The following is a 27,830-nucleotide window of genomic DNA, read 5'->3' on the forward strand; positions in this document are numbered from 1 at the left end:
ATAACAATGTATATCTCCTCCATCATTTTTTGTTTAATTTTATATTATTAAAATAAATTAAACAATCAAATTAGCTATAAAAATAAAATTTAGATTTTTTCGTATATGTTATATTTTGAATTTTTAAAAACGACAATAAATGACTAAAACTATTAAAATTATTATGTTAAAAATTAATGATCAATTGGTTTAACATTTTTATTATAAGAAGATACACATGATTTTAAAACCATATGAGTAAAAAATATCATTTAATAATAAAATAAATAAATATATATATATATATATATATATATTAAACACTATATACCATAAGATTACATAAATATTTTAATATTAAAACTTTCAATGAATTTTCAAGAACATTTATAAATTATAAATTTATTAAAGATTTCAGATTGAAAATTTTGTTATCGATGATTTAAATATTTTGTTATAAAACGATATGAACGATCATAGAACTGTATGATTATAAATTCTTATTTAATAAATAACTATACAAAATATATTATTCCTAGAAAAATAGGTTGGTTCATCTTAACTTATATTACACTTTTTATTAAACTAACTATCGAATTGATAAATAACGTACCAAAAAATATTTTGCACTTTCCTTAAATAAAAGCTACGAAATTACCTAATATGATTAACGTATATGTGAAAATTAATTATAATGAATAATAAATATTTGATAACAATTTTTGTATCTTAGTTCTTTTTTTAATTTTATATTATTAAAATATATTTAAAAATCACATTAAATATATAATAAAAACATTTATAATTTTTCTTATATGTTATATTATGAATTTTTCAAAACGTCTATAAATTATTAGAAATTTGAATATCCCCACTCTGAAAATTTTGTGATCAATAGATTATTTTTTTTGTCATAATAAGTTACAAATGATCATAAAATTGTATTAATATGAACTTTTATTTAATATTATAAGAAGATACACATTATTTTAAAACCATATGAGTAAAAAATATCATTTAATAATAAAACATATATATTTATATATATATAGAGATTATACTATATACCATAAGATTACATAAATATTTTAATATTAAAACTTTCAATGAATTTTCAAAAACATTTATAAATTATAAACTTATTAAAGATTTCACATTGAAATTTTTGTTATCGATTATTTAAATATTCAGTTATAAAATGATATGAATGATCATAGAACTGTATGATTATAAATTCTCATTTAATAAATGAGTATATAAAATATACTATTCTTAGAAAAATAGGTTGGTCCATCTTGACTTACATTATATTTTTTATTAAACTAACTATCTAATTGATAAATAATCTACCAAAATTTTTTTTGCACTTTCCTTAATTAGAAGCTACGAAATTACCTAATATGATTAACGTATATATGAAAATTAATTATTATGAATAATAAATATTTGATAACAATTTTTGTGTCTTAGTTCTTTTTTTTTAATTTTATATTATTGAAAGACATTAAAAAATCACATTAAATATATAATAAAAACATTTATATTTTTTCTTATATGTTATATTTGAATTTTTCAAAATGTCTATATATTATTAGAAATTTGAATATTCCCACTCTGAAAATTTTGTGATCAATAGATTATTTTTTTGTTATAATAAGTTACAAATGATCATAAAATATAACGCATATGAATTTTTATTTAATAAATATTCAAACTAAATAATATCTATATATAAACACTAATGATTTAAAGCAACAAGATTGGCTGATCAATTTAGTCGTCCAGTTGAAATCTTTCAAAAGTATGTGAAAGACTAAAGTCAAAGTAAATATTGATTTAAAATAGTAGTTATATTTTACTAACCAAATACCGAAAAAAACCGAACCGAACCGAAACTAACCCGATATCCGAGTTGAACACCCGTAATCCAAATGAAGCCAAACTATTGTTTCATTCTCCAAAATATAATAAAAATAATAACTTAATCCCGCGCAAGGCGCGGGTTATCCTAGTGAATTTATTATTATGGACAGTAGCGTTAGACTAATTGCAATGGGCTAGTTGAATTTTAGATTCAACAGTTTAATGCCTGCAATAGACTAGTTGAATGAAACAAAATTGTTACGTGGATTACATTCAGTTGAATTTTAAAAAAGTGGGAACACAGAGACACGTGGCGACAAGTGAATGGAGAAAAAGTTGAGCAAGTGAGATTCAAGCAACAATTCCACAGAAAAAAAAAATATTTATCTTCTTTAAATCAGCTCCTATATTTTCATTGGTTGATCAAATTCTTTTGAGATTCTTATCTACTCCAATTATTAAAACTCAATTATTTTATAGTAATCGTTTTTTATATATAAAAAATATATGAAAATTCATGATTTTTTATGATCTATAAAAAGAGACTAGTCTCACTTCATTTGGATACATAAAAAAAAACGTCAATTTTCACTATAATTTTTGTATTAGCATTCAATTAAAAAAAAGTTGTGTTTAAACTCTTTTTCTTTTGCAAATAGATCACAATAATAATCCATTTAACACTCAAAATTCGTCAAATTTTCTTTTCAACTATCCAAATTCCAACAACTATCATTTTCAAAATCAACCTTCAAACACACCCCAAAATATACCAAATTATGGTTTTGCACCAAATTTCGTTATGCCATCATCTGTTCCAAACTATCCTCCGTATTATGGATCAGTGATGCCAAATTTATCTCAAAGGCCTCCTATTTCTTCAGCTTCAATGGGTAATGATGTTGTACCAAATATTGGAACAACCGAATTTCCAGAATTTTCTACACAAATAGGTCTTGGTGTCACGAGCGCTGTCAATGAAGGCACTCGAAAGGAAAATGAAGAAGATTCAACTCATGCTCGCCGCAAAAGCCCGAAATGGACCACTGATCAAAATTTGGTGTTAATTAGTGGTTGGATTAAGTATGGAACTGATAGTGTTGTTGGCAGGAACCAAAAAAGTGAAGCATATTGGGGGAAAATTGCTGAGTACTGTAATAAGCATTGCTCATTTAATCCTCCACGAGATGGAGCTTCGTGCAGAAACCATTACAACTATATGAGCAAAAAGTTGAGCAAATGGGTTGGCGCATACGATAATGCTACGCGTATGCAACAAAGTGGGTGGTCGTAGAATGATGTCCTAGCAAAAGCGCATGAAATATATTCAGGTGGTAAGAATGAACATTTCAATTTAATGTCAGAATGGCATGCTCTCCGTGATCAACCACGGTATGGTAGCCAGGTAGGAGGAAACAGTGGTTCAAGTAGTGGATCTAAGAGATCCCGCGAAAATGATGCAAGTGACTCTAACTCTATCGGATCTAGTGTTCGTCCAATGGGGAGAGACGCAACAAAAAAAAAGGTAAAAAGAAAAACGTCGGTGTAACTTTGGAGATGGTCAACGAAAAGTGGAATGAATTCAAACAATTCAAAGAACAGGAATTGGAACGATTGGACAAAATAGCCAAGATACAAGAGGAGGCAAACCAATTGATGAAAGAAAAGACTCAAGCTAAGAAGATGAAGATGTTCATGAAGCTAAGTGAAAAAGAGCATCTCGACGACAAGAACAAACAGCTGTTGGAGAAGTTGAGCCACGATCTATTTGGAAATTAATTGATGTCAAGTCTTTATGATTTAATAATCTGTATTTTTCTACTTTAATTATGTGTGTTTGTTTTTTTACTTTAATATTGTGTGTTTGTTTTTTTCTACTTAAATAATATGTGTTTGTCTCGTTCTACTTTAATAATGGGTACGTCTTTTTCAACTTTAATAGTTTTGTTTATATTCAATCCGTGACTTTTGGCTTTTGTGAGAGAATCTAATCTTATCTATTAATTATGTCATTTTAATATTGGTTTGAAGTCCAAAAATTTCAGCCACTCGATCTTTTATAAATGGAGACTCTTTATTTCATAAATGTACCAACAACACAAATCATAGCTTACAAAAATATCAATGGATCCGTCAGAATTTCCTTTTGATATTGAAGCTTACAAAAAACAGTCTGAAATTGAAGAGAGATACATCGTTAATCGGTTTAGAGAGCGTCGAAAAAAAATTTGTTGAAGAACAAACACCTCGCAGCAAGAGAAAATACTTCAAAAGAGATCATGTTGCTGCAAATCAAAGGCTTATTGATGATTACTTTGCGAATCAACCAACATATGATGATGCAATATTTCGTCGGCGATTCAGGATGCGAAAACATGTTTTTCTTCGGATCGTTGGAGACCTATCAAGCAATGACAACTACTTCACCCAGCGAGTTGATGCAGCCAATAAAGAAGGTATATCTCCATTGGCAAAATGTACTACTGCCATGCGAATGCTAGCATATGGTGTTGCGGCTGATGCAGTCGACGAATATATCAAAATAGGAGGTACTACAGCATTGGAGTGCTTGCGTCGATTTTGTAATGGAGTCATACAACTGTATGAGCACGAGTATCTTAGAGCTCCAACTCAAGATGACCTTCAAAGAATTTTGCACGTCAGTGAGATGCGGGGATTTCCAGGGATGATCGGGAGCATTGATTGCATGCATTGGGAATGGAAAAATTGTCCAACGGCGTGGGAAGGTCAATTTACTAGAGGAGATAAGGGAACCACCACTGTTATACTTGAAGCAGTTGCTTCTCATGATCTATGGATATGGCATGCATTTTTTGGATGTCCAGGCACATTAAACGACATAAATGTTCTAGATCGTTCTCCGGTGTTTGATGATGTTGAACAAGGAAATACTCCTAGAGTAAAATTTTTCCTGAATCAACGTCCGTATGACATGGCATACTATCTAGCTGATGGTATCTATCCTTCTTATCCAACTTTCGTCAAATCAATCCGACTTCCTCAAAGTGAGCCAGACAAGTTATTTGCAAAATATCAAGAAGGATGTCGGAAGGACATCGAACGTGCATTTGGAGTTTTACAGGCTCGATTCAAAATCATTCGTGAACCAGCTCGCATGTGGGATATAGCCGATTTGGCTATCATCATGCGGTCATGTATCATATTGCATAATATGATTGTTGAAGATGAACGAGATACATATGCTCAACATTGGACCGATTATGATCAATCTGAGGCAAGTGATTCTAGTACACCACAACCATTTTCGACTGAGGTGTTACCCGTTTTTGCAAATCATGTGCGTGCTAGATCTGAATTACGTGATTCAAAGGTACATCACGAATTGCAAGCAGATCTAGTCAAACACATATGGGCAAAATTCGGGATGTTCCAAAATTAAAACGACTTTAAGTTACGTGTGGTTTAAGAGTTTTTATGTTTTTGAATTGAGTTTATTGTACCAATTAAGTTGTGTGTTTTTATTTGTTGTATTACATCGTGTATATTTGAATTTTTATAAGTTCATTTGTTTAATAAAAAATATTGTATTTTTAAAAATAGTTAAAAATATAAATGTATTTTTTTTAAATATGTCATTTTAATTATTTATGTTAATTATACTCAAAATTATTATTTATGTAACTATTAAATTGTAAAGAATGATAAGATGATTTAAAAAAATGGTGGGGTAGGGTGTTGAATTTTATTAAACAAAACTATTGTAGATGCTAAAAATAAAGTGGGTGTTGAATAATTAGGTGGAAGAAAGAGAAGATGATGTGGAGTGTTAAAAAGAGAAAAAGAGGGTGTTGAATAAATCAACCATTGTAGATAGTCTTACAAAAGAGTTAAAGTATTATCAAATCAAATCTAATCTTTATTATTAAAAGAGAAGTACCCATTTGAAAATGCATTTATTTCATTAATTAAAATTCCTATTTTTTCTTTGTCTTTTTCAGTTACATTAATGAAATATCATTAAATGAATTTAAATTACTTATTTTATTTATTATCTTTTTAGTCACACTAATGAAATATCCTTAAATGAATTTAAACAACCTATTTTATTGATTGTTTTTTTCATTTATATTAATGAAATATTTTTAAATGAATTTGGACGTAATGTCATTTAATCAACAAAAAAACTCATAAGTTATCTTTACGTGCATAATTTTAATAATGGAGATTTTTCAAAAAGTGCATAATTAAAATGTTATCTAAAACTTGCCGCAATAATATATAACATGCATCAGTAAAACTTGATTTTAACCCACATAATCGTACGGGTATTATTTTTCAATTGATTAAATTTAAAAATTATTATTTATTAAAAAAATATTTAAGAATTGATATGTTTTTAAAAAAAAATTGTATGGTATTTGCTCTCATCGGTAGTATAACTTTAAACAAAATTTTAGCATAATATAACTCATTTGTCGTTTGCTAAATTTATGGCTTTTATTTATAAATTTTATTATTTAATTATAATATTTTCATTTTATATCTGAAAGATGAATGAATATTTCTTTCTAACAATATTTTTGTATATATATATTTTTTTTAAAATCAATTTAAATTGTTATTATCATTGAATATAATTAATTTTGACATAATTTTAGTTTTCGTTTACATCAAAACTAATCGTATTTTAGGATAATTATAATTTAAAATGTTAATTTTCAGATTTTTCAAAAAACGTCTAAAAGTATTTTCAAAGGTTTTGTTATAATTGTTTTTAAAACATATTGAGCTGTATTTCAAATAAAAAGGTAAAGATATTTAAAAGTATTATAATTAAAATATGTACAATTTAATATTTTTTTTACGAAATGATTCAAATAAAAAAATCACACATGAAAGAAATCATGATTTCTATTAATTGGGCGGATCATTGTTTATATGATATCGCACACGAAAGAAAAAATTATGTTTTTACAATTTTCTAATTAACTCTATATACTTAATTTTTTATATGATATCGCACATTCTTCAAAAAATAGATAGTATACGATGCTAAAAAATATTTATTTAGTGAACATAATATGATCAAATATTACAAATAGATCATTTAATAAATTAAATAATCAAAAACCGAAAATTCATATCCGCGCGCCACTAGTTGTTAGTTTTTTTTTTTTTTTTTTGACAGCAAGAAAAAATTTACAGACTCATATAGACTTTGTAAACCAATGTGGTAACCCCGCATCCATGTGTACGACGAAAGACGGTTGTGTCTGAGCATTACGTTCCACACGATCCGCCTTTATGTTTTCCGTCCTTGGAACATGAACAATCTCTGAGTTGATAAAGCTTCTTCTCAAAAACTTAATGTCATCCAGGTAGCTTTCAAATACCGGCCATTCTTCTGGTTCCGAAACTATCTTCACCAATTGAGAACAATCTGTTGCAAACGTGAACCGGTACTGTCGTAAGTTCTTCATACACTCCATTGCCCAAATTAGAGCCTCCAACTCCGCATGAAGAGGTGAGAGACTTGCCCTTGCATTCCTTGCCTCTAACAAACCCTCAAATCCCGGAAGTGTGTTGAACCAGCCTTGTCCTGAGAAAGAATTCTTATCTTTCCCAGAACCGTCAATGAAACACCATCTTCCTGTAGTCTGTGAGTTAACTCTGAACTGCGCTTCAGGGGCCATCCTGGAATCATTAACAATTTGTGCATCCGCCCAAAGTGTTGATTCCAATTCAGCTAAGTTTAGCGTTTCTCTCGGGTCAACATCAATATTACTAAAAACTTTATTATTCCGACCCTTCCAAATGTACCATAGAATCCTGCAAACTGGTGATCCTCCATTTTTGGATTAACTCTCCAAAACAGATGATCCATATTAGCAAATATCGAGCCCAAAGGGAAAATATTTGGGTTCAATGGAATCTTAGATAGTGCCCACGCTTGCCGTGCCGGAGGACATTAAAAAAAACATGATTTATTGATTCTTCCGGATCACCACACCTTGCACATCTTGTATCTCCTTGTATTCCACGTGATTTTAAATTTTTGGTCACTGCTATACAACCTGTCAACAACTGCCATAGAAAATGCCTTAACTTTAGAGGACACTTCACTTTCCAGCAGAATGCCTTGAGAATATCCACGTTGGGTCCATAAAATTCTGATTGTTTCTCCTTATCAGGATATATCCTTTCAATTTGATACCCTGATTGTACTGTGTATCTTCAATTTTTAGTGAAATACCATCCATTTCTATCATCCAACAGATTTCTACTCAGAGGAAGGCTTTTAATCATTTTTGCATCATTGGGTTCCACCAAAGTCCTAATTGCCTGTAAATTCCATGTTCGGGATTCCTGATGAATGAGGGAATCCACTGTGAGGTACGGGTAGCTATCGTGAAAATTTTTGTTTGCTGGTCTCGGGCGGGTGGATGGGAGCCAGGGGTCATTCCATACTGAGATAGATGACCATGTTCCAACCCTTTTAACTAGTCTTTTACAAACCAGAGATCTAGCAGAGATAATACTCCTCCAGCCATACGACGGAGAATATGAGCGAATCGGTTCCAGGGGTAAAGCATTCCTATAGTACCGTCCTTTGAAGATTCGCGAGAAAAGAGAATTTGGCTTCTCAATCAGTCTCCACAGCTGCTTTCCCAACATTGCTGTATTAAAATCCGCCAAATCCTCGAAACCTAGCCCACCATTATCATTATGGACACATAATTTATCCCATGATTTATTTTTTGTTAAGAAATAAATTCACACCCATTTCTTTTATTTTTTGTTAACTAAATTCAAGTGTTGTCTACAAAACTAGAATAATATATCCACGAAAAGTTAAATGGAATTTAAACATTTAGTTGAATGGAGAATTGAAGAAAATAAAAACATTCAACAACAGTGGAAGCAAAAAAAAAAAAAAGGATGGAGGGAAAATGGAAATGGGGATAATTGGCGGGAAAAGGACGATAAAGTCCCTGGGGTTATATAACGACCTTGAACTCGGCTAGATCCTCAGTTGTAGCCCAAAAGCCCTCCTTGTGCTCAGCTTCACACCGTAACTTGCTCTCCCCCTCTCTCTCTCTAGCTCTCTGCGATCATATCTTATCAGTATTGCAAAATGAAACAACCCTAATTTTTTATCTTCTGGAACACTATTAGTAATCGATTGATGATTTTGCGAAGAATCTAGGGTTTTCAAAATTTTGAGAAAAAATTAGGGATTATCTCGTCGAGTCTTTCTAATAGCCTCTACTTACATCCAATTTCATCCCTCTCGGTTCTTTCAGGTGTGAGATTGTGAAAGAGTGATCGATTGCGAAAATGGCATCGGGTGATTTCGAGGACGATGCTGAGGCAACTGTAACGATGGAAGAGTACATCGAAAGCATGGATGCCGAAGAGCTGGTGCTCTTCAATTCTTATCGTTAAAAAGTTTATTAATTACGCATTTTCCTTTCCCATCACTGATTTTTTTTTCAGAATCTTGTGTTTGTAATCACAAGTTATTTGGATATTATTACCTGGTTTGTGTGATTCTTGATCCTTGAATGTTATTATACAGTCTCTAGTGATTGTTTGTATGTGTGTCTCTTCAACTGTTTCTATCAAATTCAGTAGTCTATGGTTTGGGTTTCTTTGTTCATCACTGGCATTTTCAGAATCTTGTGTGTCCTGTTTTTATTAATTATACATTCACTAACTTCCTTTTGTGATTCTTGATCCTTGAAGGAAGCTGACTTGGTGTTGGGTGGAGACGAGGGAGATGAGTGTACTTACCCAAAGGGTTACATGAAAAGACAGGCCATTTTCTCTTGCATTACATGTACTCCAGAGGGGAATGCTGGAGTCTGCACTGCCTGTTGCTTAACTTGTCACGATGGTCATGAGGTTGATATATATTTACATATATGTGTTAGTTGGTTTTCTGATGGTTGAATATTGTTTGTGGTTATGAAGCTTTTGGAGCTCTGGACTAAGAGAAATTTCCGATGTGACTGTGGGAACTCCAAGTTTGGAACTTTAGCCTGTAAGCTTCTCCCGGGCAAAGATGTAGAGAACCCCGAGAATTCTTACAACCATAACTTCAAAGGCTTGTACTGCTCTTGCGACAAACCTTACCCTGACCCAAATGGGGAGGACCACGGGGAGATGATACAGTGTTGTATCTGTGAGGATTGGTTTCACGAGGAGCATCTCGCTCCCAAACCTTCAGACGGTGTTAGTAGCCAGGTTTGTGATCAGAGCTTACCCTTAGTTTACCTTTGGCCTTTTGTTTTGGTGTTTCTAGTTCAAAATTCTATGTGATGTTTAACAGATTCCAAGAGATGAGGAAGGAGTGCCGGTTTATGAGGATTTCATTTGTCAAAACTGCTCTCCAGTTTGTTCGTTTCTCACACTCTACCCCGAGAAACTGTGGATTGCTGCTAAAGTTGATTCCAATGGTTCTGCTAATGCTTCTTCAGACACTACCGAGACAAACCAAACCCCCACAGCTACTGAAGCTCTCCAGCCTGAGAACAGCACTGAAGCTGAAAAATCTGTTTTGAGAGGATGCTCTGAGAAGCTCGCCGACTCTGAACCCTTTCCTGCGGCTGGTTGTGCTATTGCGACGGGTCTAACCTCGTGTCCTGAGTTTGAGAAGAAACCGCTGTTTGTAACCAAAAACTGGAGGAACATGCTATGCAAATGCGAGAAGTGCCTAGAGATGTACAGCGAGAGAAAGGTTAGCTATTTACTTGATGCAGAGGACACGATTGCCGAATACGAGAATAAGGCGAAGGAGAAAAGAACAGAGAAACTGGAGAAACAGGAAGGCGAAGCACTTGATCATTTTAACAATCTCGACCATGTAACTAAAGTTGAGCTCTCTCACGGCATCAAAGACTTCAAAGAAGGGTTCAGGAGTTTACTGGTATACATTTAAAAGAACTCTGATTCTCCATGAACCCTCTTTGATGCACAGCTTTTTTTTTAAAAGACACTCTGATGATCTTTTTTGTTTTTGTAGGAGTCTGTTGGTACTTCAAGGGCGATAACGTCTGAAGATGTTGAGGAGATGTTCTCAAAACTGAAAAATAAACGCAAAAGGATGGAGTGAGTTAAGTAGTCAATGACGAGAGGAGGTTTGAGTTATTACGGTACTAAATTCTGTTTCTTTCCATATCGCATGTTAACTTTCTTTAGGTATGTTGGTTTAAAATGAGGAGTGAGGAGGTTACTCTAATCTCTATGACTGTCTTTAGCTCCTAAGTTATGCAAACAACTTTGTACTTCAGTGTATGGAGTTTGTAGCTTTTGTGTAACAGCAGACTATTATCTATATAAACTACTAGTTCTATGACTACTATTTACTTTTATTATCAGCTATTTTTATATGAATTTAGAAAATTGAATCACAAAAATCTTCTGTTCACTTCTACCTTCCTTCCCTTATTCTTCTTCTTTTTCATTTAGTCAAATGGTTTTAACATCCAAGATTGAGGACTAGAAAAAGAACTGACACTCTTTCAAGTCAATTTGGTTTGACCATGGATAAATGAATTTATATTAAACAAATAGTTTATGTCAACTTCTTGAACCCTGATACTGGGATTTGGTGGCATGGAAGACCAAACCTTAAACTAATCAAGTCTGGTCTTTAACGTTGGGCCATCTAAACTACAAAGCTTTATCTGTTGGGCTTGGGATGACCAAATTTAATTTACATGTGAGCCTCATAAGAAAAGGGTTAGATGTTCACGAAAAAAATCATACAATAACTAAAAGTTTAATATTCTCAATGGAGATGCCCTCCACGTCGGCAGAAAAAATCGACCAATGGGGTTTGTTCGTTTGTCCACGTCAAACAAACTTGGGCTGATCTTGGGCTTCTATTTTTTAATTGATTAGTCCAAAAGAAAAGAAAGCTCAACCTCGTGTGTAGCCCAGTATCAGCCTCCTCTCAGCGCTTCGCTTGCCAACCCTAAAACGGTGCGGTGATTATTCTCTTCGACGACTCCTCTCTTCATCGTTTCTCCTTTCTCCACAGATCGATCAATCGGCACCGTATTCATGAGTGTGCAATGAATCCTCTGGAGAACTCATTAATGTGTTCTTTCGCCTATCCCCTTTCCAATTTCTATATAACCTTCGTATTTTCTCCAGATTAGTTACACACACAAATATCTCAAACCATGAATTCCAACAGCCAAACACCTGTTTCCGGCGATGTTCCCGCGACGAAACCAAACGGAAAAGACGTTGTCTCCTCCGCCGAGCCGGTCAAACGAGTCGGTCAAGCCGGAGTCTCTCTCGCTACAGCTGCCTCCGACGATTCGAAGTCCAAGAAGCAAAACGGCAAAGCCATTGTCTCCTCCGCTGATCTGGCCAAATGTGCCGGCCAACCCGAAGATTATCTCCCTACAGCTATCTCCGGCGATTCGAAGTCCAAGAAATCAAACGGCAAGGCCGTTGTCTCCTCCGCTGATCCGGTCAAACGAGCCCGTCAACACGGAGTCTCTCTCCCTATCGCTGTCTCTGGCGTTCCAAATTCCAAGAAACTAAACGGCAAAGCCGTCGTCTCCGCCTCTGACGAAGTACTGTTCTTCAAAGATGTCAAGTTCGGACCACAAGAAGGCGAGCTAAGGTTTCGTCTGATACATTTTTGGGAGGCTCGGAACACACTCACGAAGGTCCTTTTTGGTCTTGAAATGCTTCTGATTGACGGACATGTACAATCCGACATTTATGATTTTGTATTGGTATTGCTTGTTCGATCAAATACTAACATTCGTTGCTTTTGTTTTTTGTTATCATCAGGGTACTGTGATCCAAGGGTTCATCTCACCAAACAGGATCAAGACCTATTTGCCTCATATGTTCGTTGGTTCCGTCTACAGGCTTAATAACTTTTATGGATCTAAAAGCAAGAGTGTGTACCGAGTTGCTCAGCCAGACGTGACCATTGCTTTCACATGGAATTATGTGCTCTCCGTTCTCGAGAACAGTCTGGTTCCGTTTCCTGAAGACCGGTTCCGATTCTATGGTTACGAGGAGTTTGAAGCGGCATGTGATCTCAGGGGAGATCTTTATGGTAAGCTTTTCTCGGAATTGGCCGGTTTATTACTTGATTGGTCTGGAATACGGGCAATAAGTATTGATTTATCTTATTGCAGATTATGCCGGTCACGTGAAACTGGTGAATGAGCAGGCCTTGAGTGACAGTCTTGTGCTTGATGAAGTCGAGATAGCTTCTTCAAGAAGAATTTTGGTCAATGTCCAGACACATGAGTGAGTTCTCTATAGTGTTTATGCTATATATGTGTATATGTGTTTTGCATACCACATGAGTTTGGTTTTATGCAGTGGTTCTGTCATGAAGTTGTACATATGGGACAAGGCCGCTGCAGTCTTCTGTGAGAAGTTTAAAGCGCTTGGAAAACCTCCAACTGTTATTCTGGTGACAACTGTTAATCCAAAACGTTTTGGAGGTTAGTATTACCTAGACTTGGTTATGGTTTATTGATGTTAGTAGGCTGCGTGGGGAACATTGGTTATTTGTTAATTTGATTTTGTTTGGTATGTAACATTGGTCATATTGCAGGTGCCTTATCTCTGTCATCTCTATCATCCTCGCGTGTGTTTTTTGATATGGATGTTCAAGCAACCAGAGAATATCTGGCTTGGTATGTGTTCTTTATTGATTTGGAACGTCTATTTCAGTCCACCAAGCATTTTACTTTGTTAAAAAATTTGTTTCCGAACATTTTCTCAGGTTTGAATCGAACACGGAAGTTACCAATAGGGTGAATGTTGAGATTGTCACCAAAGCTGAGACGGCTACTATAGGAGAATTGTTATCTTACATGAAGCAGGAAGGGGCAAAGGTACAATAATTCATTCTTTCGTCCATACGTTGCGCTAGCTTTAGTTATTTAGTATATTCTCTGATGTAATTCGCAGGTCGCTTGGTTCTAGTGCTCAGCCACTATTGATGATATTGTGCGTGACTCGGCGTGGTATTATATTGCTTGTGGTGGGTGCAAGACTAAAGCAACCAAAGGGCCTACCACGCTTATGTGTAAGAAGTGTGGAAAGACTGAGATTGTCGGCGCTGCAGAGTAAGATTTTTATTCATAGTTTTTTTTTTTTGTGTGTGTCAGATACACTATCAGCATCCATTATTAATGTTCATGTATCATAGGTATCTCACAAAGCTCTCTGTCTATGACAACAATGATCACGCTAGCTTTGTGCTTCTCGGTGATGCTGGGCGTGAGTTGACTGGGATGAAAGCCTCAGAATTGGTTGAGAGCTACTTTGAGGTAATTACATACCGATCCGCCATTCAGGGTTAGATTGTGTTCTTACACATGTTTGAATTTGTATTAGGCCAATGAAAGGGTCGGAGATAATCATGGAGTCCCGGTGACACCGTCTCTGACTGATTCCATTGGACAGACTCGCACGTTCGTTATCAAGGTATCAAAACACAACCTGGATGGCAAGACCCAGTCTTTGACTGTCACCAAAGTTCTTCCTCTGAAAGTTCCAGCACTTAAAGGCAACATAGATGAGGACGTGGAAGAGGAGCCTGCTGATGAGAAGGATGGAGCTGCAGATGGGACTGTGAAAAGGAACTCTGATGGGATCGAGTCTGGAGAGACCAAGCGTGCCAAATGTGGCTAATAAATTTTGAGTACTGTTTCTTTGTTTTCGTAAAGACTATGCTTTGTTTTTCATCTTTAGACTTTGCTTTTGTGTCATTTGAACAATCTTGGTGTTTAATAAAGACTATGCTTTGTTTTTTTCCTTCTTGCTTAATACTTAATTAAGAAGGTGTTGAATTATATGAGTAAAGGATATAATTGGTTGATCAGAAGTCGTTGATTGATACTTTTGAATGCATGGATTATATATTTACGTATGCATGCATGTATTACTTAATATATTAACATCTACGTTATCAAGAAGGTGTTGATCTTAAAAAATTATGATCTTCTAAAATATCAACATTTCTGTTTTATTCGAACATGTTTTAGTTTCAAATCTTTATAGTTCCTACGAAAGTAATGTTATATTTTTATATCATAAACATATATGGCATTAGATAACTAATCTCCAATCTCACACTTAATAAAGATATTCGTTATCATGCATTTTAGGAAATCTGCAACAATACGTTTAATATATAGACGTTTGTATAGAAAGAAACAATACTCATCCCATATAATTTATTACACACATTCCAGGCACCTCTCTCAGATCAAGAGCTTCTCTCCCTTTCTCCACTGCTCACCAGATAGGTACTCTGCTCTTATTCTTCTTCACCTAATATAATATTTGTACTCTTTAAGTATACCTCATTCTTCTTAGTACATATGGATCATGTGTTTTCTGCTATGTAGAAGACCATTCCCAAATTGTAGTATGATACCAAACCGTAGAGGATGTTAAGGATGTCCCAAACCAACCCGTTTTTCCTAATTTGATATATGTGATCTACTGGAAAATCTTAGAACCATTTAGTATCCTAGAGTTTGATGGCTAATTTGTTTGATAATTGTTTTAGAACCATTTAATAGCCAAATGGTTGAACTGATAATATAAGTGGCATGTGATCTAGGTATTGTGTTTGTTTTTCAGCCGAGCGAGGAGTTGGCAATGTCGCCAAAATTGGTTCGTATATGTCGGATGTGGCAAATTTTTAATCACAAAAATAAAAACGAGTATCTTGGTACTTCGTTCCTTTGTATTGACATCAAGGTATGTGGTATCTTAATTATTTATCATAAGAAAAATAGAAAACAAATACAATTATTAACATAATGAAAATAGGGGGAGACATACGAATGCAAGATTAGTAGCAGACTTCAAGTAGAAACAACTCAGATCCTGAAAGTGAATAAGATATATCAAATTCAGTATTTCTCCCTCTTACAAAATAATCAACGGTACAAGCTCACTACTCAGCCATACATTATTCAAATCAACGCATCGACAAAGATTGATCGAATAGAAGAAGAAATCCCGATGATGACTCATAACACATTCCATCATCTCATATACAAACAATTGATCAACCTAGCGACTGCTACAAACTACTTACCAGGTAAACACCAACGTTATTTTGTTTATTTATTAATAAATATAACTCTAATTTCAATACAAACATTATTGCAGATGTGGTCGGGCAAATATTATTGATTCAAGGTACCAATATCAAAAATCCAGTTGCAACAACAAAGGTAGTAATTTGCATACTGCTAAGCAGGTACCAAGATTACATTAAACCCACCCCTTTATTTAATATTTTGAGTGAGTCCAACTTATTTACACTCACACATTACATACAGGTCAAAAAGGGTTCGCTTGACCCCAATGGACAATGCATCTGCTCTGTTTAGAGAGTTACATTGCAGGACAGACTTGAAACACGAAGTCGTAATCATTACAAGCATCAATCCCAGAGTGTGCAAAGGTAATATCTATCGATCTTATATGGTTGTTTTAAACGTTGTTTAATCAGTAAAATGCATAGTAACTCACTCCGACATATTCTTATATGACTACAGGAAAGCTAATACTCACCTCAACACCTGCTACCCGCTTTTACTGTGACAGTACTATTGATCTTATACGAAGTTTCAATCAGAGGAACAAAGTTAGTAATCACTCATGAGTGATCAACTAGGCTTTAGTCTATAGTCTATAACAATAATTCATTTTCATGGTTTAAAAAGAAGTTTGTTGCTTTTTATGAAACTTTATAAAACTTTCTATGAAAAAGATTTATAAAACTTTTATCTACGGCATTTTTTCTCATGTTCTGTTTTTCTTTTGCTCATTAAAAATTTAAACTACAACATTAATCCATTAAGTACACTACTTTTGTTTTTTTAAACTGCATCACTTGGTTAATATCAAACCAATTGCGAGAGATTCAAAAACTTCATTGATTGATTCATATCGGTGTGTATTTAGATTTTTTATTCCTTATAACCCATATTTTATGTTATTGTATTTTATGATTACGTTAGTAGTTTTAAATTGATTTTATACTTAATTGAAACTGAAACATATTTTATAATTATGTTTTTAAATTGATTTTTATAACTTCTTTACTATTCAACATATATTATTGTTGTAACTTATGGTGCATTTAAAAGACTTATAGAAAATTCAGTATTTCTTGGGTTATATATTAATGCTCCTGATAAAACTTCACTGTTCTTCTTTGTATTGCTGATAGCCAAGAATAAGATGTGGTTGTGGGATAGTAATTCATGTATTTTATATTGTATAATTTACTGAATTTTTAGTGGTTAGTTTTTTAGGAAAAGTTATATTGAAAGCTAATTATCTACACAAACAAATTAACTTATAACAAAATTCTTTGGATAGTAAGAGTATTATAGAGTCATATTATGTGACAATACATTTTTGTAAAGGAATTAAAACCCACACAGACTTACAAATACACATGATTTTGTTTTGATACAAAATCATATTAAATCTCATATTTACATGTGATATAAACAACTGATAATGCAGTCCAGACAATATTTAATATATATGAAAATATATATTAAACATATATTAATTATCATAATATCATTTCTAAGTTTATATCATTGGTTTCATAGTTTTTATAAATATCAATTATAAACTTGAAATTCCCAAATATGGAAATGGGCTGGGCCATTAGTTAATAAAAACAAAATATAGAGACTGATTAAATACAACTCAAATAAGACATACCCGATATATTACTAACCGTAATTGGCCCAAATTGCTAGTCACGTCAAGTTAGAGATTCAAGATTTTCTTCTTCCTTAGCGAGGGAAACCGGAGAGTCTCCTTCTTCCTTCACTCCACCGCTATCTCTTTGAATCTCATCGCCATGGCTAATCAGAGCAGTTCTTCTACCGGTCGACGTCGGAGGTTCAGTGAAGTCGGCAATTCCTTCGGATAAAACTATTGTTACCGAGCAGAAGTTCCATTCGCATCATTCGAGGAGCGTCTCCAACGAAGCCGGCGTCTATTCCCCAGCACTGTTCCGATCATCGGAGATAAAACTCACCGTTTTCCTAGCATGATTTGAAATTATGATATTAGATGATTACTTAGCATTGTTTAGGACTAAGTTCTTTAACTCAATCGATCAAAAACATAATAATTATAAATATATGTAGACAACCATGAATGATTAAATACATTAACTCTTTATATGAGCCAAAAATGGAAATTTTGCCGAAAATAAAAAAACACTACAAGAAAACACAGTTTTAGCAAGGAAATTTAACGAGGAAAACTATTCCTCGTGAAATTACGAAGACTTAACGATGAAATTGCGAGGAAATAAAGTTTCCTCGTAATGGCCTTGTAAAATACCGAGTAAAGCTTTTCCTCGTAGAATCGTCGTAAGTTGACGTGGTTTTTCCGGGAAAAATGTGTTTCGTCGCAAATTCGTCGTAATTTTATCATGATTTTTACGAGGAAATAACTTACGAGGAAAGAACGAGAAATCCACCAACTTAACACGTTTTTTTTGCCACCAACCTAATTTTTCGTCGTAAATTCCTAGCAAAATTCAACTACCAGATTCGAAAATTTTCTATATATATGGAGGTTTGAACATAATTTTAAGCACACCAACAAGAAAAAAACGTGAAAAAAATGTCGGGCTTGGGAAATATTTTCGAGTTGCGGAGGTGGATGTATATGCATAGAGATGCTAACGGGAGAGTGACGAAAGAATATCTTGCTGGGTTGGAGCGTTTTATGCATCAAGCAGATTCTACACCGCTCGCCCAAGAAAGCGGTAAAATATTCTGTCCTTGTAGGAAATGTAACAATTCAAAGTTGGCAAATCGTGAAAATGTTTGGAAGCATTTAGTAAATAGAGGTTTCACGCCAAATTATTATATCTGGTTTCAACATGGAGAAGGTTATAGTTATGATCAGAATGAAGCTAGTAGTAGTAATAGCAACTTTCAAGAAGAATCGGTTGATCATCAATTGCATAATGCACATAGTTACCATCAGGAGGATCAGCCGATGGTAGATTATGATAGGGTTCATGATATGGTAACTGATGCATTCGTAGCTCATGATGATGAAGAACCTAACATAGATTCAAAAAAGTTTTATGAAATGTTAGATGCGGCAAATCAACCACTTTACAGTGGTTGTAGAGAAGGTCTCTCTAAATTGTCATTGGCTGCTAGAATGATGAATATTAAAACTGATCACAATCTACCTGAAAGTTGCATGAACGAATGGGCAGATTTATTTAAAGAGTATATGCCGGAAGACAATGAGTCTGCTGATTCTTATTATGAGATTCAGAAACTGGTTTATAGTCTTGGGTTGCCTTCGGAGATGATAGATGTTTGCATCGACAACTGCATGATCTACTGGGGAGATTATGAGAAGTTGGAAGAATGTCGATTCTGCAAGAAACCACGATTCAAGCCGCAAGGAAGGGGACGTAATAGGGTACCGTACCAAAGGATGTGGTACCTACCAATTACAGATAGATTGAAAAGATTGTACCAATCGGAGCAGACTGCTGGAAAGATGAGGTGGCATGCCGAGCATACTCAGACGGATGGTGAGATGACTCATCCATCAGATGCAAGAGCCTGGAAACATTTTAACAAAGTACATCCGAATTTCGCTAGCAATAGCCGGAATGTGTACCTCGGATTATGCACAGATGGATTTAGTCCATTTGGAATGTCAGGGAGACAATATTCATTGTGGCCTGTCTTTCTTACGCCATACAACCTGCCACCGGAGATGTGCATGCAACGGGAGTTTTTATTCTTGACCATATTAATACCCGGTCCGAAGCATCCAAAAAGGTCACTTGATGTTTTCCTACAACCACTGATAAAAGAGTTGAAGGATTTGTGGTCAACAGGGGTGAGGACGTATGACTGCTCAACGAAGAAGAATTTTACGATGCGAGCTATGCTTTTGTGGACCATAAGTGACTTTCCTGCCTATGGGATGTTGTCTGGATGGACTACACATGGGAGATTAGCTTGTCCATATTGTAATGGAACGACAGATGCATTTCAACTGAAGAATGGTAGAAAGACAAGTTGGTTCGATTGTCACCGTCGATTTCTTCCAGTTGGCCATCCGTACCGAAGAAACAAGAATTTGTTTAGGCACAAAAAGGTTGTGAGAGACACTCCTCCTCCATATCTAACTGGAGAACAAATTGAAGCGCAAATCGACTACTACGGAGCTAACGAAACAGTTCGCTGGGGTGGTAATTGGCATGTCCCTCGTAATATGCCTGATTCTTACGGTGTTCATCACAACTGGCACAAGAAGAGTATATTTTGGGAGTTACCATATTGGAAGGATCTTCTTCTGCGCCACAACCTTGATGTGATGCATATAGAGAAGAATTTCTTTGAGAACATCATGAATACAATATTGAATGTACCCAGGCAGACAAAAGACAACATAAAATCGAGGTTGGACTTGCCGGATATTTGCTCAAGAAGTGAGTTACATATAAAAAGCAATGGCCAAGTTCCCGTTCCAATTTTTAGATTGTCTTCAGAAAAAAAGTCGGTTTTGTTCAATTGGGTGGCATCAGAAGTGAAGTTCCCTGATGGGTATGTTTCAAATCTTTCAAGATGTGTTGAAAAGGGTCAAAAGTTCTCCGGGATGAAGAGTCATGATTGTCATGTCTTTATGCAACGACTTCTGCCATTTGCATTTGCGGAGCTACTTCCAACAAACGTACATGAAGCACTTGCAGGTAGTTTACAATAGGACAATAATATTAAATTGGTTTAGTTTACAATAATAGTATTTGACTAACAATGTGTTTAATTGTTTTTGGAATAGGCATTGGAGCATTTTTCAGGGATTTGAGCACACGCACTCTTAAAGAAGAAGTCGTAGAACAGCTTCAGGAGAACATTCCTATCTTATTGTGCAACTTGGAGAAGATATTTCCTCCAGGCTTTTTTGACGTGATGGAGCATCTAGCTATCCACCTCCCATATGAGGCATTGCTTCGTGGACCGGTACATTACGGATGGATGTATCAGTACGAGCGAGCCATGAAATATTTGAAGGGAAAAGCAAAGAACCTCGCCAAAGTTGAAGGTTCTATAATTGCTGGAAGTTTGACAGAAGAAGTTTCTCACTTCACATCGTACTACTTTGCGTCAAAAGTACGTACCCGAAGAAGAGCTCCAAGAAGATATGATGATGGTGGCGTTGCGCCCACATATGCAGTTGTTGGTGTTCCAGAAATCTTTAGCCAGATTGGACGACTTGGTGGGAAATCAAAACAGGTTTGGTGGTCGAGTGAAGAAGACGCTCATAGTGCACACACCTATATTCTACTCAATTGCGAGGATCCATTGATGCGTTATTTTGAAAGGTAACTTAAATTGAGTATACATTATATAATTGAGAGAGATTAATTCATGTAAAATGTGAATTTACAGCATGTTTGTTTCACAAGTCAAAGAAACATTTCCTGGTATATCCACAAGTGACGTAGACAAAAGAAAAGATCAACACTTTGTTAAGTGGTTGAAGAATCAGGTATTAATCAAATACTTTTAAAATTTTCATACATGAATGATTTGTATTTCAACGTTCTTTTTATTTTTAAATAGGTTGATTATGACGACGATGCAGATTATCCTAAGTGGTTACACGAAGTAATTCAATCTCCACTTGTAAAGGTCACCACATCACAGATGTATTTCACACGAGGCTATACTTTTCACACATATGAGTATGGTAAACAGCGGGCAACCAGTAACTATGGAATTTGTGTGAAAGGAGAAACAGATTTCTACGGAATCTTGACGGAGATTATTGAAGTCGAATTCCCAGGGATATTGAAGCTAAAATGCGTCCTCTTCAAGTGTGAATGGTTCGACCCCGTCGTCAATAGAGGTGTTCGGTTGAACAAATTCGGTGTAGTAGATGTCAACGGTGGCCGGAGGTACAACAAATTCGAGCCCTTCATCTTAGCTTCACAAGCAGACCAAGTTAGCTTCCTTCCATACCCACGGATGAGAGAGTCGGGTATAAATTGGTTAGCCGTGATCAAAGTTACACCTCGAGGACGAATCATCGTAGGAGAAGAACCACCATTGCAAGAAGAACAAATAAATGAAGTTCATGAACCTGAACAAGAAATTGATGGCATCCTTCTCATTGATCCGCATAATCACGAGTATGAAGATCTTACCGAAGATCCCACGGAGGAAGCTGTTGAAGACGAGTTTCATGTAAATGATGATGTTTCAAGTGATGACGAGAATGTCGATGAATCCGATTAATGTATTTCATATTTGTATGAGTTTGATTTATTATATATAATTAAAGATAATGGGAGTTTATTTATAAATAAGATATCGACATTAATTATAAGTAAAGGAATTGTGTTTTTATAATTTTCGGTTTGGATTAGAATGAATTGCTTGAGGTTAAAGGATAGAAGTGTTTGATATATGAAGTAGAAGATAAAGAAGATGTGGTTTGGGATTTGGGGTTTCGTTTTAGGGGTTTAGAGACAGTCGTACTTTCCACGTTATCTCACGGGAATTTTACGACGATTTATAATACATTACCTCGCATATTCCACGGTAACAGTAAACGTCGTAAGAGCCTCGTTAATTTACGTGGACTAAGAGACGATTTATAATTAAAAAAGCGGACCTCGCTTATTCCACGTAAGACCAAAACGTCGTAAGAGCCTCGTTAACTTACGTGGAATGAGCGAGGTTAGCTTTTTTATTTTACTTTTCGTCGTTAATTCTTCGGTAAATATAAACCCTAAACTAAAATGAAACCCAAATCCCTAAACCCCAAATGTGCAAACCCTAAAACTCCCCATCCTACTTCATATAAACTAAAAAAAAATTAATTTTCAATTTTATATAAACTTAAAAAAAAAAAAGAAGAAAGATATTGGAAACACATATGACGAGATACGTAAGTGTAGCCCACATAAATCTACATCATTTGTATTCAAATATCTTCTTCTCTTTTTTTTTTTTGTTTTTAAACCTTTCATATATGATTTGTAGTGTGTGTTTGATTTGTTGTGTGATATGTCAAATTCAAAATTTGTAAAATTGTTTTCCAACGTATTAAACCTTTCAAATTCAAAAAAATATATATATTGAAGTTAAAGGGTTAGAAATATATGAAGTATAAGATAAGAAATATAAGAAAGATAGGGTTTGAGGTTTGGAGATAAGAAAGATAGGGTTTGAGGTTTGGGGTTTAAGATTTTAGGGGTTAGCAAAAAAAGCCTCGCTATTTGCACGTAAAATCGATGATAGAAACAAAAATCGTCGCAAGAACGACGTTAAATAAAACACGGGCCTCTGTATATCCTCTTTAATTTGCTTGGGCCTTGCGACGAAACGAAAGACGGGCCCACGTAAAATCGATGATAAAACAAAAATCATCGCAAGAACGACGTTAAATAAAAGACGGGCCTCTGTATATCCTCGTTAATTTGCTTGGGCCTTGCGACAAAACGAAAGACGGGCCTCTGTCTTTCCTCGTTATTTTGCGACGAATTTTCGACGAACACTAATCCTATATATAGGCGAAACCGCAGCCCTCTTCATTTCCTCTCTAATTCCTCTCTACAGCCTCTCCATTTCCTCTCAACATGGTAACTCTCTTTTCTCTCTAAGTAGTTTAGGGAATTTAGATTAGGTGGTTAGTTTAGGGAATTTAGTTTACGAAATTAGTTTACAAAATTTAGGTTTCCTCATTTTATTAATTACGTAGTTAATACTGTTCATAATTTTTTATTTACTCTTGACTTTAATTTAGAAATTTAAATTTTGCAGACTATTCGTAGACACCAGCGTAGTGCTCACTACTCGCAGATGTTCGGTCCACCGGGTTAGTCGGTTAGACCCGCCTTCACTTCCCGGTTCTTCTTCAGCTCCCGGTTCTTCGGGTCAGCAGGAGACCGTCCCCGAGACTCAATCTTCTCAGAGAGTCTCGCCTTCTTCTACGGCATCGCCATCAGTTCCTCATGTGCCTCCTCCGGTAGCTCCTCCTCCGATGCCAGCTCCTCATGTGCCTCCTCAGATGCCCGCCCATCAGGTTCATGCTGATTTGATGGTGCCAGCGAGTTGTCCTTACTCTCAGTACACTGTTGAGGACATTCTCGGTTTTCCAGGCAGAGAAGGTTTACCGATCATAGACCCCGACCGACCTGAAGGAACACTTTGGTATGTATGTTACATTTATTTTTTAAAATTCATTTGTGACTTTAATAAATATTTAAAACTTTGAATTTGTTTTTTTTTTCCAGGTTTGGGGTTGATAACTGCCTTGCAACAGAAGTAACCGAGACGATTAAAGGTTACTTCTCCATGGCACATCCCAACTGGAAATCCACTCCGATCTACATCAGAAGGACGTGGTTCAAGATTTACGCTGTAAGTTTTTACAATTTATTCCTGATTTATATTTTTTTAAATTTTATTTTTCTAAACTAATTATTAATATTTTTTTTTTGCAGCAAAAATTTAATTGGTCCATGGGGGTCACTGAGAAGGTGCGGAAAGAGTTTATCGACAAGGCGAAGAAACGTTTGTTGGACACGGTCTCCAACTGGAAGGGTGACTGGATCGTGAAGGGCTATGAGCGGGGCAAACCCACAACCATCACCACGGACGTGTGGGATGGCCTCATCCGTTACTGGAGGGATCCTGATGCCATGAGAGTCGCCCAGTCTTGCTCCGCCTCCCGTAACTCGGTAGATGAGCACGGCCACAGGGCGATGCAACATAGTACGGGCCAAAAGCCACACGCCCGCGTCCGTTTGGAAATGGTACGTAATTTAAATATTTAACTTTTTGATTTTTAATATATATATATAATAAAAACTTTCTTAACTATTTTTAGGCCAAGGAGTTGGGACGTTTACCGACTCTTATGGAACTTTTCGATCGGACCCACAAGAACAAGGCGGGCGCATTTGTAGATGAGAAGTCTGAGAAGATCTACAATGATGTGGCAGCTCGTATTGACGAGCGTGAGACCCAGCTGGCGCAGGAGTCCGCCGACGGATCACCCGTCGTCTTATCCACAATAGAAGTGGATAGAATTTACGAGGAGGTAAATTTTATATAAATTTTTTATTAATTCCATTTTACTTTAAAATTTAAATTTTAATATATATTTTATTGTTTTTTAAGGTCGCTCCCAAGAAAAAGGGACGTGTGTTGGGGATTGGTTCCGTCAACGATGTTCCGAGAGCGACTTCCTCTTATGGCCAGAGACGGGATGATGAAGTCTCTCAGCTGCGCGACGTGTTGGAGACGACACAACATCAGCTGTCGTCGACACAAAACGAGTTGGCCTCGACAAAATCGTCGTTCACAGCTCGTATGACTGGTCTCGAGAACTTCTTGGACGTCATAGCGGCCACAAATCCGGAATGGGAGGCCATGTTCAGGACCATGAGACAACAAAACCCCATTCCAGGCGAGACATCCGTGCAAGTCAACGAGGAAGATCTCTCGAGAAGGAGCGAGGAATTCTACGACGCGGCAATGCAGCATTAGTTTTTTTTTTGTTATTGTATTTTAAAATTCAAAACTTATTTATATATTATATAATTTCATTTTAATTCGGCCAAAAAAAATTTTTCTATTCGATTTAATTTCAATTAAAATTTTATTAATAAATTAAATAAATATAATTTTTATTTATAAATTCAGTAAATAGAAAACAAAGTAATTGCGTCGCTAATTCCCGATGTATTAACGAGGAAAATTAACGACGAAATATCGAGGAACAATTAACGAGGATTTTACGTGGATTTAGTTACGATTCTATTACGACGAATTGTTTTCGTGTTCCTTACGTTTTTATTACGACGAATTTATTTAGAGGTTTTTGCGGATCTTTTACGACGAATCATTTACGAGTTTCTTACGAGGAAGCACAACGACCGCGTTACGTGGAAACCCCACGTGGTCTTTACGACGAAAACTTAATTCTTCTTTACGAGAAAAATATAACCTCGCTAATTGACGAGGAAATGGCGACGAATCTTCTCTTACGACAATCATATAACGACGAAACGCCTTTCATCGCCATTTCCTCGTAAGCCTTCTTTTCCGAGGAAATAATGAAGATTTTGGCCGTCGTTAAATTTGTGTTTTCTTGTAGTGAAATGTTGATATCAGGGTTCGAACCCTAGAGAAGAGCATATGCGAAGGCTACTCAACCGATAGACTAAAGACACACATTGCAAATATATGCCAAACACTAAACATATCTATGAACCGCTCGGGAAGATTAATTGCTTCTTCTTCCTTTATAACGAGGGAAACTCGACCCTTCATCTTCTATATTTCAACTGCCTTCCAATCCAATCTCCTCGCCATGGCTGATCAACATCTTTCTTCTTCTGTTTGAACTAGGATTCGGAGGTTTAGCGAGATTGATAACGCATATGGAGAACACTTCCAATTCCGACCGCGAGTCCCGTTCAAGTCGTTTGATGATCGTCTACAAGAAAGTCAATTGATATTCTCTGGAACCATTTCGCCAATCGGGGGTTATTCTCGGCGTCATCACAGACACGAAGCCACTATCGGATATCGCTCTCTTTGTCTCCGAGGTTTTGTGGTTCAAGGTTATCTAGATCTTAGGAATCATCTTTTAGAGGATGTGTTTAGGGTTATTGATAACATAGGGTGGTGTTACACGGTGTTGCATGTGAATCCGTTCTGTCCTAGAGTTGTGAGAGAGTTCATCTCTAACAAACCATTCAACGAGGATGGAGCTCTTATTCGGGGATTTGTGTACCGTTTCTCCCCTTCGGTGATCAACCAATTGATGGGACACCGACTGTCGAACACTCCTTTCAGTGGAAAGACGTTGTGCTGAAGCAGGCAATCACACACCTCACCGGGGGTCAATGCTCTGGATGGACGGGATTCAATCTCAATGCTCTGCTCAATCCCTTCCAAGTTCTATACCGTGTGTGTGAGCGTAATTGGCTTCCAGGTCCGGATTCTGATTTGATGATCAAAAAGCGTCTCCGCCTCCTGTATGTTGTTGCCAAACGCAAAGAAATCGACTTTGGTCAGCTTGTGTATGAACAAGTGATCGACATGACCCGCTCCACAGACTTGGACACAAGCTTGATATTTCCAAATCTTATTTATCAGCTCTTGGTGCTTCAAAAAGAAGTCCATCTGTTACCGGGAGATGAAGAACCTATTGGAAGAGGTCTCCCCATCTATGACTCAGGAAGTGACGGAAGTGGTCCAAGGGGACATTGAAGGCTATGTTAGTGTAATAGCCAAGTGTTTTTTTGTAAAGTCCATCGTTCTCTCATGAATGTAGCTAACGTATGATCTTTTTGATAAGTAACTTGTGTCTGAATCCTCTTCCGAATGTTGTAATCACAATGACAGTTATGTTTTTGTGATGATGTCATTGTCTAATTGAAAATGTTGTTTGGTATGAGATTATCCTTTCAGTTGTTTTTATTATTACTCTTTTCGTTCCACCATTGCTGAGATGATCTTATTGTTGTTAGAAAGACAAACATATTTATAACCATAAGAAGTTTCTGAGGAATCATTTTGGTCTACATAAATAACTCAGAACTAGATTCTTGGCTTTGTTCAATTCTATACATTATGTGTTTGCTTTCAAATCCCGAGACAAAACTCTACACAGCCCAAGCAGTTGTACTTGGACATAAACGATGCGTCTATAAAAAAGGAGCAACATATAAACCCTCAATGCGAGGAATAAGAAGTCATGGCTGAGAATTTTTTAAAAAAAAATTGTACAGTGGAATCATAAGAAAACTATCAAAATATACTTAATTTACATGAATCCTAATCGATATGGAATCATAAGAAAATCATATATTTTCAGGATTTCGACCATATCATGGTACTTCTTTTATTGGTTACACCGCAGTTTATGTTCTTCAAAAGACTTGATATATTCTT

General features: G+C 35.6%; 2 protein-coding genes and 2 pseudogenes across 3 annotated transcripts; all 4 read left to right on the forward strand.

The window, feature by feature from the left end:
- Positions 1 to 2,479: 2,479 nt before the first annotated feature.
- Positions 2,480 to 3,916, forward strand: LOC111198373 (annotated as a pseudogene).
- Positions 3,917 to 3,919: 3 nt separating this feature from the next.
- On the forward strand, positions 3,920 to 5,819 carry LOC125580124 (annotated as a pseudogene).
- A 2,976-nt stretch (positions 5,820 to 8,795) lies between these two features.
- Positions 8,796 to 11,185, forward strand: LOC106441502 (putative E3 ubiquitin-protein ligase UBR7). Of its 2 annotated transcripts, none has more exons than XM_013883313.3 (6): positions 8,796 to 8,896; positions 9,129 to 9,246; positions 9,571 to 9,729; positions 9,799 to 10,071; positions 10,157 to 10,753; positions 10,850 to 11,185. In XM_013883313.3, the coding sequence occupies exons 2-6, from the start codon at positions 9,163 to 9,165 to the stop codon at positions 10,937 to 10,939; spliced, it is 1,203 nt and encodes a 400-aa protein (XP_013738767.2). In that variant the 5' UTR covers positions 8,796 to 8,896; positions 9,129 to 9,162; the 3' UTR covers positions 10,940 to 11,185. The 2 variants fall into 2 exon arrangements, with proteins under 2 accessions (XP_013738767.2, XP_022550423.2); XM_022694702.2 differs by having other exon boundaries at positions 8,871 to 8,949.
- An 829-nt stretch (positions 11,186 to 12,014) lies between these two features.
- Positions 12,015 to 14,508, forward strand: LOC111201888. The gene is made up of 9 exons (XM_048743666.1): positions 12,015 to 12,551; positions 12,640 to 12,913; positions 12,996 to 13,110; positions 13,186 to 13,310; positions 13,424 to 13,505; positions 13,595 to 13,706; positions 13,798 to 13,940; positions 14,024 to 14,144; positions 14,212 to 14,508. Exons 1-9 carry the CDS (start codon positions 12,015 to 12,017, stop codon positions 14,506 to 14,508), a joined length of 1,806 nt encoding a protein of 601 aa, XP_048599623.1.
- The last annotated feature ends 13,322 nt before the right edge of the window (positions 14,509 to 27,830 follow it).

This window comes from Brassica napus, chromosome C1 (assembly GCF_020379485.1).
Source record: "Brassica napus cultivar Da-Ae chromosome C1, Da-Ae, whole genome shotgun sequence".
Taxonomy (NCBI): Eukaryota; Viridiplantae; Streptophyta; class Magnoliopsida; order Brassicales; family Brassicaceae; genus Brassica; species Brassica napus.